Source organism: Spermophilus citellus (genome assembly GCF_964194105.1).
Source record: "Spermophilus citellus genome assembly, chromosome: 9".
Lineage (NCBI taxonomy): Eukaryota > Metazoa > Chordata > Mammalia > Rodentia > Sciuridae > Spermophilus > Spermophilus citellus.
In genome coordinates this window covers 24625213-24642463 of record NC_138191.1, presented here as the reverse complement: position 1 = coordinate 24642463, position 17251 = coordinate 24625213, and the positions used below count along the sequence as shown (strand labels likewise).

Below are 17251 nucleotides of genomic sequence, written 5' to 3'. Positions count from 1 at the left end.
TAAAGGGCTTTGGAGATTACTGAACCAGCACACCTGGCAAACTGAAGCCTAGCAATGGTTACTGTTTTACCTAGGGTCCCACAGGTAGGACGTGAGCAAGAATTCTGTCCCCCATTATCTAGGCTGGTACTATTTCTACTCTGTATCTGGTGTGACAGGTTTCTCATTTGATACTATTCTGTCCTTTTACTGTAAAAGTTCAGGTTTTGTCTTTATTTTAAGCTGTAGCTTATGATAATGACTCAGATACGATATATACTATAATGCTTAAAGTTGTGCCACTGGTGATTTATGAAAGCAATTTTTGTGTCTATTTTTGTAATACCTACCAATCCTTTCTAAAATATCTGAATGTCTAGAACTCCTATCACACAGTTCATCAGTTTGTTTCAATTATCCCCATTGCTGTTATAGATTATTTTCTTGCTAACCAGGCTGTGATCATCAGTTATGAGGATTAAGTTGGCTGCCATGGACTGGCTGTTTCCTGGGACAGTATCTCTACTACATGGGCAAACATAGAAAAAAAATAAAGTGGGGGCTATATTTTAGTCACAAATCATCATGATTAAAGGTTCAGATAGCTCACATTTGAGATAGTCATCATTCCTTTACTTCTATTTTTTCCTATTGTGATCTGGGCTTCAATTTTGATCACAAAGAAATTACCAGCAGATTGTGAAAAATTCATTGTAGACATTGCCTCAAAGAAAGTTACCTGGATTGTACCTCCTATCCATCTGTTTTGCTGCTAGTAGGTGTATGATTGTTTAGTTAATGATTCTTATATATTAATGAAATTCATCACCTGCATTTCTTTCTATAGGGCACCAAAAAGTTTTTTAAATATTGGCTTTGTCACTGAAATATTTTTATGGAAATTAAAATTCCATAAGTGTTCTTGTCATAATTTAGCATTGTGATGCATTTAAGTAACAGGAGAGTGGTTATTTATGTGCTTGTTCAGATGTATTTTGAAAATAAAATATGGAAATGAAAAAACTCTTCCATATACTAGATTCTATATACTAAATGTTCACAGTTTGACTTTCCATAAGGCTTATAAAATAATATACAAATAGCTACCATTCTGCTGAAATGTCACAGTAAATACATTGATAATGGCACACAAGTGAAATGTCCCCAAATGGGAAACGATCTTCATGACCTCCTAAATCTCTTTTCCAACTAAAATCTTGTTTTTTTCTTTTAGTTGAAAAAGAGCTCCATTTCTAAAAGAATATAAAAATAGAAATGAGTCAAGGAATCTTTTACACTTATAATTTTGAAGGAAAAGCTATAAACATCAGATGAAATATATAAGTATATATATATATATATATATGTATATATGTATAGCTTTTTGGAATGTGCTTTGTCTCACTACATCAAACATCCCATGAAAATAAAATTGAATTAATACATTATATATGAACTGTTTAACATATTAAATGTTAAAATTTTAGTTGATATATGACAAACATAGTAAGTACTAATATATTTCCATGAAGTTAAGATCAACTAAAACCTACCCATATGACTAATTTTTAAATCTATAATTTTGAATTAGAAAATAAAAGAATGTTTAATTGAGCAAGGCACATTTCTTTTGGGCAAGTCTGTCTTTAATATTATTTATCTGGGCACAGTGTAGACTTCACTTATTATATGTAAATGGGCTGCTCTATGTATGGGAGCCTTTGGTAGAAAGCACATCTTCGAAAAATCAAACTTCACATGACTCAGAATACAGAACACAACACATGTATCTCATGATTAAATACAGTCCGGTAATTAATTAAAAACAAAACAAAACAGTAATAGTTAGCTTGTTAGAACCAAACATTTAGATTTTCTTCATCTGTAACACTGATTATAGTTTTCAGATGATGAGTTTTCATCAAAATGTCAAAAGGCTGAAATGGTACCTTATTTAACATTCTTCTTTGTATCTTGACCAGTATCTTTTATACTGCACATAATATGAAGAGAATCCTCCAGCTCTGAGCCATTTTCTTCATGTAAAGCATATGTTAGACACTATTTAATGGCAACTGAAATAAAAATATGTGCTGGCAGACAGATCACCACCCTCAGTGGTTTAACTGCCACTGCATTCTTGATCCAGGCAATTCAAAACTGAGTATTCCACTGGTTAGTGCTGCTGTACAGTTCTTTATGTGGGGTCTTCAGGAATCTGTTGAATAAACAAAAACCAATAACCCAATCAATAAATGGGCCAAGGACCTGAACAGACACTTCTCAGAAGATGATGTACAATCAATCAACAAATATATGAAAAAATGTTCATCATCGCTAGCAATTAGAGAAATGCAAATCAAAACCACAATAAAATTTCATCTCACTCCAGTCAGAATGGCAGCTATTATGCATACAAACAACAATAAGTGTTGTCGAGGATGTGGGGAAAAAGGTACACTCATACACTGCTGGTGGGACTCTAAATTGGTGCAGCCAATATGGAAAGCAGTTCGGAGATTTCTTGGAAAATTGGGAATGGAACCACCATTTGACCGAGCTATCCCTCTCCTCGGTCTATACCCAAAGGACTTAAAAATAGCACACTATAGGGACACAGCCACATCAATGTTCATAGCAGCACCATTCACAATAGCTAAACTGTGGAACCAACCTAGATGCCCGTCAATAGATGAATGGTTAAAAAAATGTGGCATATATACACAATGGAATATTACTCAGCCATAAAAGAGAATAAAATCATGGCACTTGCAGGTAAATGGATGGAGTTAGAGAAGATAATGCTAAGTGAAGTTAGCCAATCCCCCAAAAACAAATGCCGAATGTTTTCTCTGATATAAGGAGGCTGATTCATAGTGAAGTAGGGAGGGGAAGTGTGGGAGGAATAGAGGAACTCTAGATAGAGCAGAGGGGTGGGAGGGGAAGGGAAGGGCATGGGGTTAGAAATGATGGTGGAATGTGATGGACATTATTATCCAAAGTACATGTATGAAGACATGAATTGGTGTAAATATACTTTGTGTGCAACCAGAGATATGAAAAATTGTGCTCTATGTGTGTAATAAGAATTGTAATGCATTCTGCTGTCATATGTAAATAAAAAAATCAATAAAAAAGAAAAGTTCAATCAATTTAATTTCCTAAAGGTATTAACCACATGTCAAATACTTTTAAGTTAGAAAAAATTTCAAATTACCTGAAATTATACATTCTTTTTCATTAATAATGATGCCCAAATTTGATCCAGCCTTTTGTGATAACTGGCTTTCTGAACATGAAAATGTATCCTCCTTCTTAGAACTATCTGAGAGGTTCTGAGTGTCCACTGATTTTTATAAAAATACATGTATTAATCTTCTAAATGTATTTCTGAGGGTATGCTTCTTTTCTGATCATCCTACTATGGTTACCTAAGATGAGAACACTTCTAAATGGATAGAAATCACATCCTCAGGGCTGGGGATGTGGCTCAAGCGGTAGCGCGCTCGCCTGGCGTGCGTGCGGCCCGGGTTCGATCCTCAGCACCACATACCAACAAAGATGTTGTGTCCGCCAAGAACTAAAAAATAAATATTAAAAAATTCTCTCTCTCTCTCCTCTCTCACTCTCTCTTTAAAAAAAAAAAAAAAAAAAGAAATCACATCCTCACATAGTTATCATGGAGAGGCAGAGAGAAGGAGGGAGGGAGACAGACAGCCAGTCTCAGAATGAGTCCTGTACTGATGAGAGCCATATTCTAGAGCCACAGGATGCTAACCTATAGTTAGTTTCTTTTTATTACAAATAATTTTCAAATCTACTGATACTTTAAAATATGACCTCTGCACAGGTATGGGCCACTTTAAAGTATCATGAACTAGAACAACATCAGGTCTGTGGAGAACTAAAAAATAAGGGTGACAGGTTTGGTGCTCCTCCCACAAACTAAAAAAAATTATAGACAGTAATTTTAAAAAATATCAGAACATGACAGTGTTGTTTACTGCTATATCTAGAATCCAGAGTAGTCTTTGGCATACAATACATGCTTTAGATATAAAATGGATGAATAAATCCCTAATGCACAAGAGGTCCTCAGTGAATATATGTTGAATGAATAGAGGATATATTAAAATCATACTTATACACTTGAGAAAATTACCAGTTATATAATATAAAGGATACTTACAAAGACAAAAATAGAATGCTAAATCCAGGCTTCAATATGTGAATATTATCTACTGTAGTAGACAGAGAAGACCATTTCCCATGTATACTCCTGGTTTTAGCAGATGTCTCCAAACCACATACCCAAAGATGATGATCTGTAATGTGAGTGTGCTTTTAATGGAAAGTAAATACTACACACCTACTGTGTGCTGGACAATCATCTACTAAAGCTTTCCTCATATGTCTGGATTAACTATGAGAGTCTGAAAACTACAATGGCGTAATAGTTATTAAAGACTACTAACAAGAAAATAAAAGTACTATGAATGATCTGGCATTGATGTTACTGCAATAGTTCTGGTAAGTTACACTTGACCTGCTGGTGTACCATCCCTTTTAATAAGGAATTGGGCCTTTCTTTTCTAGCCTTCTGTGTTAATAGCTGCCTCTCAATGATCTTAATATTATTAAATAAGTTTGGTATATTATGGCATTCTAATAGATTATAGGTGTGGAGGGAGTTGTACTTCATCAGAAACCAAAAATATAAGTAATATCTTAATACTAATCATGATGTTTATCCTAGGGGCTAAGAAGTGGGTTGAAAGGAAAATAATGAACATTTGAGTACATTATCAAAATCAAGGGCAGGGGATATAGCTCAGTTGGTAGAGTGCTTGCCTTGAACATGCAAGGCTCTGGGTTCAATCTTCAGTGCCACCAAAAAAAAAATTCACTCCATTAAAAAAAAAACGAGAGAAAAGCGATATAGTAGAAAATGGTGATCTATAATCAAATATATTTGATCAAATAAATGTTTTAGCATATAAAGCAAGAAAAGAGGATAAGAACAAATTTCAATAATTATCAGTTGTGAAGAAGTTAATTAATTCTCCACCAAGACCTAAATAAAAGAGACTCAGCTTCATTAACTATTGGCCTCACTAATTTGTATTTTATGAGGAAATTGTTGAAGTCAGTCTGAAACATGTAGATTTATGGGAAATTTGTTTTCATGTGTCTATACTGCAACAACTATTAAATTTATTAGAATTAGCTGTACACCAATAAGTTCTAAAAATTCTACTAACTAAGCAGTGAGTAAACACAAAGATGAGTAAGATTTCTTGGTCATTGCATACAATTTTCTGATTGGGGTCTAGAAAATTATGTACTTTGGTGGGCAAAATAGATTTAAACTCAGTCATTAAAGTTAGTAATATGCTAAGATGTGAACTTGTCAAAAGACTGGGAAGTCATGTGTTATGCTTAGATATGAGGTGTCCCCCCCCATTGTGTGTGAAACAATGAAAGAAAGTTAAGAGGTGAATGAAAGAAATTTAAGAGATGAATGACTGGGTTATGAGAACCTTAACCCAATCAGTGAAATAATCCCGCTGGGAATTAACTGGATGGTAACTATAGCCAGGTAAGGTGTGGTTGTAGGAAGTGGGTCCCTGAGGGTGTGCCTCTGGGGCACACATTTTGTAGTGGAGAATTTCTCTGTTTCCTATTTCCCATGTCCCGAATGGCTTTCCTCAGCTGTGCCCTTTCTGTCATGATATTCTGCCTCACCTTGGTCCAGAGATATGGAGGTGGCCATCTGTGGACTGAGACCTCTGAAATTATGAGCCCCCAGATAAACTTTTCCTCCTCTAATTGTTCTTGTCAGGCCTTTTGGTCATGTCAGGGAAAAAGCTAACTACAACACCATGGGAAAATGAGCTTTAAAGTGTAATCAATACTACTTTGAGCAAAAATTAGGTTTAGTAATAGGTGTCATTCACAGTTACATGGTAAAATAAATTTCCCTTTTGAAATCAGTTAAATGTTTGCAGGCAAAAGGTCCACAGAATATAAACATAAAGCAAAACAGTACTTACTTGGAGAAATTACTTCTATGAATCTTGCCTATCCAGTAATTTTTTTCCCTTTGGAAATCTTATTTAGCATGCTTTTCATCATGATTTTTATAGAGATTGTATACTAGTGAATATCTGATTTTTATTGTTTGGTAGTCTTACATGAAATAACTAAAAATGCAATGACACTTGAGGTTGTCTCTTTACTATCCAGTGAAGTCCATGTTGAATTAAATAATAAAAATAAATAATATCACAAATCCCTCATCCAAAACCAGAAAAAATAAGAAATTAAAGTACTAATTTTAATTCTCTATTTTGTGTCATAAAAAATCCCTAATCATTTATCCTCAGAATTCCTATGTGGGCTTAAATGATGAACTGATAAAAAGAGAAAAAAAAAATCCTAACTTCTATTGGACTCCATATAAACTCAAGCATATCAATTTCCAGTTTGTTGACACATTTGGTAAGGAAACGTGCTACTTGGATGTGCAGAGGCAATAGCCAGGTCATTCTTTGGTCTGTTTTGCCTAAGAAATCCGGAAAGCAGAAATTCAGAAGGGGTGTGGAGAAACTTGCTCTCTACTCATATTAGGAGAATCCTCCTTTCCTGCTGCAGAGGAAAGTACATCTGTCACAATATTACCTAAGATCATGATGCTATCTGCAGTTCTCAAACCAATGCTTTAGTTTCCATCTTTCTATATTATACATTTCACTCTTCCAGAGCTTCCAGGAATCCCCCAACACCAACATATACAACTAGGTTGCTGAAGTGGTCTAAGTTTTGCCATTATTGAAGTCACTCTAAGAATCTGCACTTATTTTTCATGGGTGAAATGTCCCCCTCTCCTTTCATGTAAAACACAACTGATTTTTATGGTTTAGATTTGAGGTGTCCCCCCAAAGCTCATGTTTTAGACAATGCAAAAAGTTTAGAGGAGAAATGATGGGGTTAAGAGAGCCTCCACCCAAACAGTGCCTTAATCCACTGACATGGATTAACTGAGTGGTAACAGTAGGTAGGTAGGATATGGCCGGAGGAGATAGGTCATGGGTATATAGCTTTAGGGTATATATTTGGTCCCTGGTCAGTGGAGCTCTTTCTACTCCCTGACTGCCATGTCTGTTCTAAGCTGCCTTCTGTCACGCCCTTCTGTCATGCTGTTCTTCCTCACCTCGGGCAATGCAGTCAGCCATCTAGGGACTGACACCTCTGAAACTGAGAAAATGAACTTTCCTCCTCTGATTGTTCTTGTCAGGTCTTTTGGTCACAGCAACAAGAATGCTGACTAAAACACCTATCATATTACTTGATAACTGCATTTAAAAGTATTTGGTATAAGTGATTTTATCTGGTAAGGCCACATCAGTGATAGAGTTTTGTAACATGACTCACTGGTGAATCTCTAATGCCTAATTCAATCATCTTTCATAGTAATGAAGACCTCATGGATTTTCAGGACTCACCATTAACTGAATTCAAATGTCAACGTACAGGGAAGTTTCTTAGAATGTCTATGAGATAGACAAGTCTCTTGGACACATTATTTGTTCTGATGAAGCTGTGAAATGTACCATTTATAAAAAGTACTCCATTAGCTTTTGTGTAGGAAACAGTCTGTCTGAAGCAGCCTAACTTTCAGGTATCCTTGCCGATGTCTAATGTCTAAGTTACATGAAGGAATTTTATTCCTATAACTGGGTAGTACTGAAGTATGTTTTACCGAATGGAAGCTTCCACAGCCACCTGAACATAAGGAATTTTATCCCCACGACCTTGTGAGGAATATAAGCCACATAGTAATGAAAATGAAGCACAACTCAAAAATTTGAGAGGACAAAAACAATTCCAATTGGGACAACCAGATTCTTTCTTTCATAGATCACTCCAATAAATATTGGTTGAATCCCAACTATATTCCAGATGCATTTCCAAGTCTTAGGGAATATAGCACAAAGAACACACAAAACTTCATGTCTTCATGGAAGGAAAGGGAAAAATGACCAAAAAGCAAGTAAATAAAATATCTAATATGTCAGAGGAAAAATTAAGCATAAAAAGGATACGGGGAATATTACGGAATAGTGATTTTTAAACAGAGTGGCCAGGGAAGGCTTCAATGAGAAGGTCACACACCTGAAGGTGATGTCATAAGGTATCAGATTTGATTTTAGAACATTCTAGGCCTTGGAACAGCAAGGATAAAGATTCCAGGGTGGAGCCTGCCTGCTGTGAGGGAACCAGAGTAAGGAGGCCAGTGTGGGTACAGCACAGGATTGCACAGGACAGTGGCAACCAAGGCCTGAAGAGTAAGAGAAGCTGAGTTAGGAGGGGTCCTGCAAGCCATTATACGGCCTTCTGTTTGTACTCTGTGTGGGTGATGATACAAAGAAGTAACATGACCTGACAAATGTTTTCAAAGGATCACTCAGGGTGCCACAGGAAGAACAGTCAAGCAGAGGAAAGGATGGAAAAAAACTGCGGGTGTAAGGTGTAAGGCTACAGAAACATCAGTGGGGATCTCAACAGATTCCCAAGAGACTTTGTGCTCCGACAAGGGGTGTGGGCTTAGAAGTTCACTGGAGGAGAAAAAGCTTCCCCTCCTTGCCACCACAAGGGGTATGACCCTTGAGTCTCCAGAGTCCTGCATGAACAGACTTATTCACAACATTCTTCAGCTAGGATGAAATACATTTTTAACCATCTAATTGCTATATTATTTATTAATGATTAGAACCTCAGTTTTTTTTTTCTTTTCAGGACAGAGTTCCTATTCTGCACTATTTAGGTTACAACATAAATAACATGGCTCCCAAGAAAATGATGAAGCCTCTTTTCTAGGTCTCTCCTTTAATGCATTTGATAAGAGATGGTACAAATTTGAAATCTAAGGAGGAAAAGTGAGAAAAACCATGAAAACATTTCTTTGTAAAAATGTATATTTCTTTACAATTTGGAAAATTAGTTCACCGCATCATTAAAAACCAAGGCATCCAGCTATCAACCTTCGAAAACTAGCCTGAATTATTTAATTATATTTACAAGCTGAATATGAGCATATAAAGAATACCAATATCATTTTTTTTTTTTTTTTTTTTTTTTTTTTTTTGCTATATAGCAATGGCCATTCTCTGGCAGGAAGTTGAGAGCTGAGTCACAACAGTGAGGCTGGGGCTCTGTGTGGCTTCTCCTTCCTTCTTCTTCCTGCCTCCTCTGATTTACCATTTTTTCAAAGGTTGCCAACCACTCCCTAAAGATGTTTAAAAAACGAGTGATTTCATATATATATTTGCCACAACCAATTACAAAACAGAAAAAAAAATCCTAAAATGTGATCCCTAAGTATTCTCTCTTCCCGTTCTCATGCTCCTCACCTCTAACTCACAGTTTTCCGTAAGTCTTCAGATTGGGGGATACGTGTGCTTCTTTGCATTTCTTAGTGGGAGGGGTTATCACTTCTATTCACAGCTGAGAGGTGGGAAGAGCTTGGAACTGCTGCAGAGAACGTTGAAATTTTAAATGTATAGAAGTCAATAAATTGATAGTTATGGTTCTCACAGGAGTAAACTACTGGTATATACTCTATATGTTGTATTTAATCTACTATCAGCAAAGTAATTACTTGAGTAGGTTGTAAAGAAGTAAATAGCAAGTTTTATGTAATAACAAGTTTTACGTAAACAAACCATAACTTCAAATTTCTTCAGACTGTGCATTTAAAATTTCAATTCTAAAATTCTATTTAGAAGTTTAGAAATAACTGATAGAACATTTTCTCATCTGTGTAGGTGTCTATGGTTATGTCACCATAGTCGGTGGATATGTGAGTTTGGTATAACTTTAGTTCAGAACATAAAAAAATAAAATAAAATAATAACAAGTGTTAGCTTCCATGTTTCTCTCTGGATTCACCAGCTGCAGGACACATACACCCCCACCAGGTGCTGATGGATGTGCCTGGATCCAGTCATACCCCTTACCAGAATCTCTTTCTATACACTGACATATGTCTACTTTTTCAACCCCCAAAACGCACAACTGAGCTCACCGGTGAAGCCTGTAGTTCGGCAAAGCTAACTGGCATTGGCAAATGTGGACTCATTAGCATTTTCCTCTAAGCCCAAATCATGATCTACTTTTATTTCATAAATGACCTAGGACTTTAGTGAGGAGGCTACAGCTAGTACATGTGGCAAAATTATATCCTAACGTTTTTTAGCACACAGATTCTCTTAAGGATCCAGGGGGTGGTTTCGTAAAGCAATAATGTCACACATTTCAAGGAACTGGCAATCTCCTTTAGCTTTCAACCCTCCTGTTCTGAGCAATTTCTCCCTTTATAAAGGGAGAGTCAACATGTTTACACAGCTCTCTGACATGTTTCTCTGGTCTTCAGTAACTTAAGCAAAATGTAAGGAGATGAAAAAAACAATAAGTTGCATAAGACTATCTTCGGTTGTTGATTAAAACACATAAAACAGGAAATTTATCTCAAAACTGATAAATATCCATAGTCTTAGTATGTGTCACTAGTAGACTGATTATGCTTTCTAAGATTAAATCCAGATAAATAAATCATAAGAAAACAATCTTTTACTACTAGAAAAGTCAATATTTTTATTCAATTTAAATAATATATTTGATCCTTCTGGATAAAAAATCTGATTATTAAGAAAGGGTTAATTTTCATTTACTGAATGAATGAATAGGTTTCTGAAGTATTTTCTTTGTATAAATTCATTCATTAGTAACATGGGCTGAAGTCAAACCTAAAAGCGTAAGGGGCTTATGCTATTTTATATTGAAATCACTTAATATAAGTCATGGGTTTTGGAGCCAGAATGACCTGACTTTACATTGTCATTGGATCTCTTGGAGTCTTAGGGAAATCATTTAACTTCAGCCATCTATTTCTCATCCTCCTAAAATGAAATTAATGGCACTTACCTTGCAGAATTGACAACTGTCCAGGGCTTGGTTGACCCTTAACAAATGGTAAATATTATTGTTATTTACAAAGGAAATGGGAAGCCATTGATTATTTGTGTATTTCATATTCACAAAGCTTTGCATTAATCACACAATGCTTGTGAGTAATGATCACAAAATAAATCTTAGCAAAATCTCTGATGCATTCCACGCAATTATTTTTTAAGTGCTCTGTGTTAACATGTAATATTCACAAAAACATATAAAGTGCTATTTACAATCCTCATTTTACAAATAAGGAAACTGAGGAACAGAGAGGTTATGTAATCTGCTCAAGGTCATACAGCAGAGTCAGGATTCAAACCCTGGCAATATGACTGCATAGTTTATGCTTTTTAACCACTTCATTCAAAGCCCAGACATAGCATTAATGTAAGATAACAGGCATTCACTCAACAAACATACCAGGTGCTACATTCTGTGCCACGTACTACTATCCAAAAAATCAAAACACAAACCTATAACCTTTAAGGAACATCCAATATGGCGACTAGCAGCAATATACACCCTTAAAGTTATGACCCAAAACCTCTGCTATTTCTCTGGATAGAAAAAAAAAGTTCCCTTTTTAATTACTGTCACACAAAAAATTATGGCATAGCTATAATTTCTTCATGGAATGAATTGAGGTTTCTATATTCTTTGCATAAATATAAATAAAATTGTCACTGCACTTTGCTCATCTTTATGTTAAGATCTTTTAGGAACAGATAAAAATTATTTTTATATGATTGCTATATTATATCCAACATTATTATCAAAATGGGTCATAAAAAGAATATATGGTCATTACCATTCATTCATTAAAGTACATCAACATTAAAAGTAACTCAAACAAGAAACAAAGGAAACTAGATACAGGAGTCCTCTTTAGATACACCTAGATAAGAACAAACAACAACCCCATGACAGGGTACATACAGATTTCTTGCCTCTATTTTGTTTGTTGGGGTGGGGGGAGCTGGTCTTTTCTTTCTTCTTCCCCCTCTTATTACAGTCTCATTCATTATTTCCCATTGTCTCCAATGCACAAGTAATAAGGGAGATGGGCTTCTGACAACCTGAAAATATTTTATGAGCTTTAAGATAGGTCTACTCTCATTTACTCTGAAAGGACAGAATAGTAATGTGTTATCAAAACCAAAAGGCAATTGTGCATAATGTATATTTTGTGTGCATGTGTATATATATACATATACATAATACATATGAAAAATGATTACGTTTAAGTAAAACATTACTTTTTTCAATTTTAACCATTTGTTTCAAAGAACCGCACTACTGAATACTAATGAATAATTTATGTAAATGAAAACTGAACCAGTAATCTAACAACTGAAGATTCTGCCTCTTTTTCTTTTTAAAGGAGAAACAGGTTGTTCAGAAGCCAAGTGGGTAGGTAAAAATAATGGAATAATTTTCAGTTCAGTTTGGGTGAAAGTTATTGTGAAGAGAAATGTTTTTTTTTCATTCTTTTGCAATAAACAATGAAACCAAATGATAATGGCAATATGAAAAAATGTCAGTTGCTGTAAATGACCTTTTAAGAGCCAATTGGCAAATAATTGATATGAAATTATTGGTTTTGGAAGTCTCATTAATATACATATGAATGACATTTCCCTTGATCCCTGTACAAAGGACCACCCAGTGCTCACCTGATTCTGTTTGTCTGCTGGCAACCCTTAGCATATGGCCGACACTTGCAGGTGTTCCCTCAAGGTCTGGTTTCTTCCCAATCCTCCTTTTCGTTGATTGCCTGTAATTCCCTCAGTTAAAAATGTGCATCCTTTACATATTTGAAGTTTATTTAGCTTTTCAAGTGCTGTGATGGTGACAGTCCTGTTGTAGGACCTGTCTTTGTAATTTTTTTTTAAGTGAGGAAATCTGAAGGTCCCTTGTAGTAGTTTCAGGAACATGGAATCTCTCATTTGCTTATGTACAGAACACTTTTACATTTGCTTTTAAATTCCATTTGTTGGCTTGTCACTTCGTGGGGAAAGAAAACTGTAGAGAAGCATCTTTTAAAATTATTACCTAACACTTGGCATTTAATTCAGATTATGTCTTATTGTGGTTTACATGTAACATTCCAAAGATGATATTTTCCCTCTTTCAGTCATTATGGAATAACATCAATGATTTTCATAGCAAAAAAAATGCATTTCCTGGTTCTTTTCACCGCCTTAGATTCTCAGACCTAACTTTATTTGTGCGGTTTATTCAAATAGTGGTTTTCCTTATGAAATCACGTTAAGTAGGAACCATCTGGAAAGGTTACTGTGGAAACGGAAGGGGCTGGGGGTGGGGCTAGAGAGCAAAAGATGCCATGACAACCTTTTTCGGGTTTCCCAGGAAACATGGGTTGCTATGGGAACTGCATCAGTCAGGTCCGAATTAGTAACTTCTGCTGGAAGAAGGGGTGTCTGCCACTTTAATCTTCTTGCGATACTGAAGAAGCTTATCTCTCACATGCATTAGGAAATTTTTTTTGTTTCTCACCAGCACTGAAAACATCTGTTTTTAGACTTTGATAGATGTTGGCTGGGACATATGCATAAATTTCACCAGAATCTGTCAGTCCAAAGACTTTCAAAATGCATTGCAAGCCCCAAAGAGTTAAGGTAATTAGATCAGGACGTTTTGGGGTATTTCCTTTTGTTCAAAGTTGTAGAGACCTTGAAGATTCTGGGAGGAGAGGATTCATCTAGAAACTCCAGTCAAACACCAAACTTATGGTGGGTTTACAGTCATAGTTCCAGTTAAGACTTCTCATCCACGTACCCAGCCGGTAGAAACTGAACTAAATATTTAATAAATAACGTTGAAGGCTCCACCAAACTAAAGCATCATTGAAGTTATTTGTCTTCTTTACTTAGTAAAGAAACAACTACGTTTAAATTTTGAGGTTAAACAGTTACTCCAACTGTTCTTTAGTTTCATTTCCTCCCAGGATGTACTTTTTTTTTAAAATAGGGCATGTAACTCGAAAACAAGTTTAATGTAAGATTGTTGATCACAAAAATCAAGAGAGAGGGGGAGGGGCAAAAGGAGAGCTGAGAGAATGTGCAGCCCACCTGCAACACAGGCACCTGTTTCAGTATGAAGCAGTAGGGAGGGGGAGGATGAAGTGTGCTTTCCACTACTTCAGGTCCTTTCCTTGATGAATGGTCTGGAAATGTACAAAACAAGGGCATCACAGACCAAGGGGGCACGTTCCACACAATACTTAGCACAGTATGTCACTCGTATCTTATATTAAACATCGGTGAATATCTTTTTGATGTTCACACAGGAGTTGGGATTATTGTTCGTGGTGCAGGTGGCAGTGGAATTGCCCGTTTTGAAAGGGGTCTGGGGAAAAGCACTGTGGTTCATATCCCCCTCTTCGATCACCATATACTCCGACTTACTTAGAGTCGAGTTGCTCCGTGCTTTTCGGAGCTCCTCAGCGGAAGAGGAGAGGTGCTGGCAACTTCCCACGTGCATGTATTGGGCTTGCTCTTCCCCTTCTGTCTCCCGGTGGTAGAAGTAATTGAAGTTGGAAACAATAACAGGAACCGGCAATGCAATGGTCAAGACACCAGCGATGGCACAAAGAGACCCCACGATCTTGCCCCCTATGGTCACTGGGTGCATATCTCCATACCCGACTGTTGTCATGGTTACTACTGCCCACCAGAAGGCATCCGGGATACTACTAAAACCTGAAGCGGGGTCGTCTGCCTCGGCAAAGTAGACCGCACTGGAGAAAAGGATGACCCCAATAAAGAGGAAGAAGATGAGCAGCCCCAACTCCCGCATGGAAGCCTTCAGTGTCTGCCCCAGGATCTGCAGCCCCTTGGAGTGGCGGGAGAGTTTGAAGATGCGGAAGACCCTCACCAGGCGAATGACCCTTAGGATAGCCAGGGACATGGCCTGCTGTCCGTTGCCCTGTCGCTCAGCCAGCTCGGTGCCCAGGGTGATAAAATATGGGATGATGGCCACAATGTCTATCAGGTTCATGATATTTCTTGAGAACGTGGCCTTGCTGGGGCAAGCGAAGAATCGCACCAGCAGCTCAAAGGAGAACCAGATGATGCACAGGGTCTCCACCACGAAGAAGGGATCCGAGAAGCTGGAGGCTCCCGCGGGAGCCCCCGACGTGCTGTTGCTGGCCGCCTCAAGTACCTCCTGCGACGGCGAGGCCGGGTAGTCCTTCTCATCGCGGAACTCGGGCAGCGTCTCCAGGCAGAAGATGACAATGGAGATGAGGATGACGAGCACGGACACGATGGCAATGCCCCGGGCTGGCCCCGAGCTCTCGGGGTACTCGAAGAGCAGCCACACCTGGCGCTGGAAGTCGCGGCGAGGCAGGGGCCGCTCCTCCTCCCGCAGGAAACCCTCGTCCTCGCGGAACTTCTCCATGGCCTCCTCTCCCAGCTGGTAGAAGCGGATCTCCTCGGAGAAGATGTCGATGGGCACGTTGACCGGGCGGCGGATGCGGCCCCCGGATTGATAGTAGTAGAGGATGGCGTCGAAGCTGGGCCGGTTGCGGTCGAAAAAGTACTCATTGCGGAGCGGGTCGAAGTACCTCATGCGCCGCTTGGGGTCGCCCAGCAGCGTCTCTGGGAACTGGCAGAGGGTCTTAAGCTGCGTCTCGAAGCGCAGCCCCGAGATGTTGATGACCACGCGCTCCCCGCAGCAGTCCTGCTCGCCCGCAGCCGGCAGCGCGGGCGGGAGCGGCTCATAGCGGTCACAGCCGCCTCCGCCGCCGCCACAGCCGCCCTGAGGCTGGCCTCCGCCGCCGTCGGCCGTCTCCGGCTCCTGCAGGTGGTCCCCGGGCACCACGGTCATGTTGGGCGGCAGCTCGGGGCCTGCGGCGGGCTCGGCGTAGCCGGGGTTCACCAGAGTCTGGGCGCCGCCGCCGCTCGCAGGGTCCTGGGGAGGGTGGGTGCGGTGGTGGGCGAAGGGCTGCGGCGGCGAGTGCAGAAGGCTGATGTGCTCGTCCATGCAGTGCGGAAGAGGCGGCAGTGGCGGGGCCCAGACGCTCCTCCTCGCGCTCCCCGCCCTTTCGCCGCCTCCGCCCGCTCGGTCCCTGAGCCCTGCCCGCCGCCTGTTGCTGCCGCCGCGGCGAGGCTCTGTCTGAGTCTGGCGCTGTGCGCCCGGCAGCTCAGCAGAGACGCCTCCTCACCCCTCCTCCGCCCCCTCCCGCGGGGCGCGCACCCGCCCATCCGCGTCCCCCAGGACTCCCGCCCACCGCGCGGGCGCGCGCCCCGCTTTCTTGGGGAGCCGCGGGCCTGTCCTTCTCGCCTGCCCTCATCGCAGCTCTGAGTCACCGAAGCACCCTCATTTTGCACCTTGAGGTCCCCCGCAGTCCCTACCCGGCCAAACTGACCCTCGGGGAATTCAGCCGCAGACCTTGACCCCTGGACTCAGCGCCCCCTCCCTCCCCTCCCGCGCGGTTCGCTTGGCGGCGTCCCAATCCCCAGGCTGCTGCAACTGCGGCAGGGACCACACCTCCGCCTGAAAGCGTAGGCCTCTTGGTCCCCTACACTCCACCTGGGTCTGCCCGCCGGGGGGAAGCAGGTACTTCGGAGCCGAGGTAGCCGAAGCTGGGGGCTGGGGAGAAGGGAGACCAAGAAGTGAGCCCTTGCCATGGCCTGAGCATTAAGGAGGGAGGGAGTGCAGGCCAGGTGAGCTCCCTGAGCAGGAGGCAAGTCTAGTGCCAGCATCTTGAGCTCACTTGAGGATAGAGGACCGACCGCCCAGACCTGAGGTGGGTGTTCTAAATAATTTAACTTCTGTTTGGATGTGAAGCCAAACAAAGTAATAGGTGCTGATGGGTTTCTCCCCTGGAGTCTGAAAGAAGTGGGTCATGAAAGGCATCTGGGGATTTGCTCCTGTAGTGAATAGTTAACGCGGGACAGAATCATGACCTAATTACTGGTTTGGGATTAGCAGGGGCAGCCTGGACTTTAGAAGTACTTGAGAATTTCTTGTAGATGGAAAAATAGAAGGAAAAATAGAAAAGGAAATTCACCACATCTAATTTGTGTGGTTAAAAATCCCCACTCTGTGACTTAAGCCTGTCCTGGGAAGGACAGGAGCAGGACCTATGCCTAGACTCTACTTATTAATGTGCTACCTCTGTCCTATGGTAGGGAAACTGCCTTGGTCTAGTGGGTCAAGAGGGTGAACATTCATTTTGCAAATTGTGTCACTGTTGCTGGATTTGGGGCCAGAGGTAACTTACATTTATCCA

General features: G+C 40.0%; 1 protein-coding gene across 3 annotated transcripts; it reads right to left on the bottom strand.

Moving 5' to 3' along the window:
- Positions 1-1187: 1187 nt before the first annotated feature.
- Positions 1188-16230, bottom strand: KCNA3 (potassium voltage-gated channel subfamily A member 3). 3 transcript variants are annotated; one of them, XM_081307452.1, is made up of 4 exons: positions 12666-16230; positions 11929-12068; positions 10966-11002; positions 9492-9513 (listed from the first exon to the last, which is right to left on the bottom strand). In XM_081307452.1, the coding sequence occupies exon 1, from the start codon at positions 15997-15999 to the stop codon at positions 14266-14268; it is 1734 nt and encodes a 577-aa protein (XP_081163578.1). In that variant the 5' UTR covers positions 16000-16230; the 3' UTR covers positions 9492-9513; positions 10966-11002; positions 11929-12068; positions 12666-14265. The 3 variants fall into 3 exon arrangements, with proteins under 3 accessions (XP_081163577.1, XP_081163576.1, XP_081163578.1); XM_081307451.1 differs by lacking the exons at positions 9492-9513; positions 11929-12068 and adding an exon at positions 1188-2197; XM_081307450.1 differs by lacking the exons at positions 9492-9513; positions 10966-11002; positions 11929-12068 and adding an exon at positions 1188-2197.
- Between the last annotated feature and the right edge of the window lie 1021 nt (positions 16231-17251).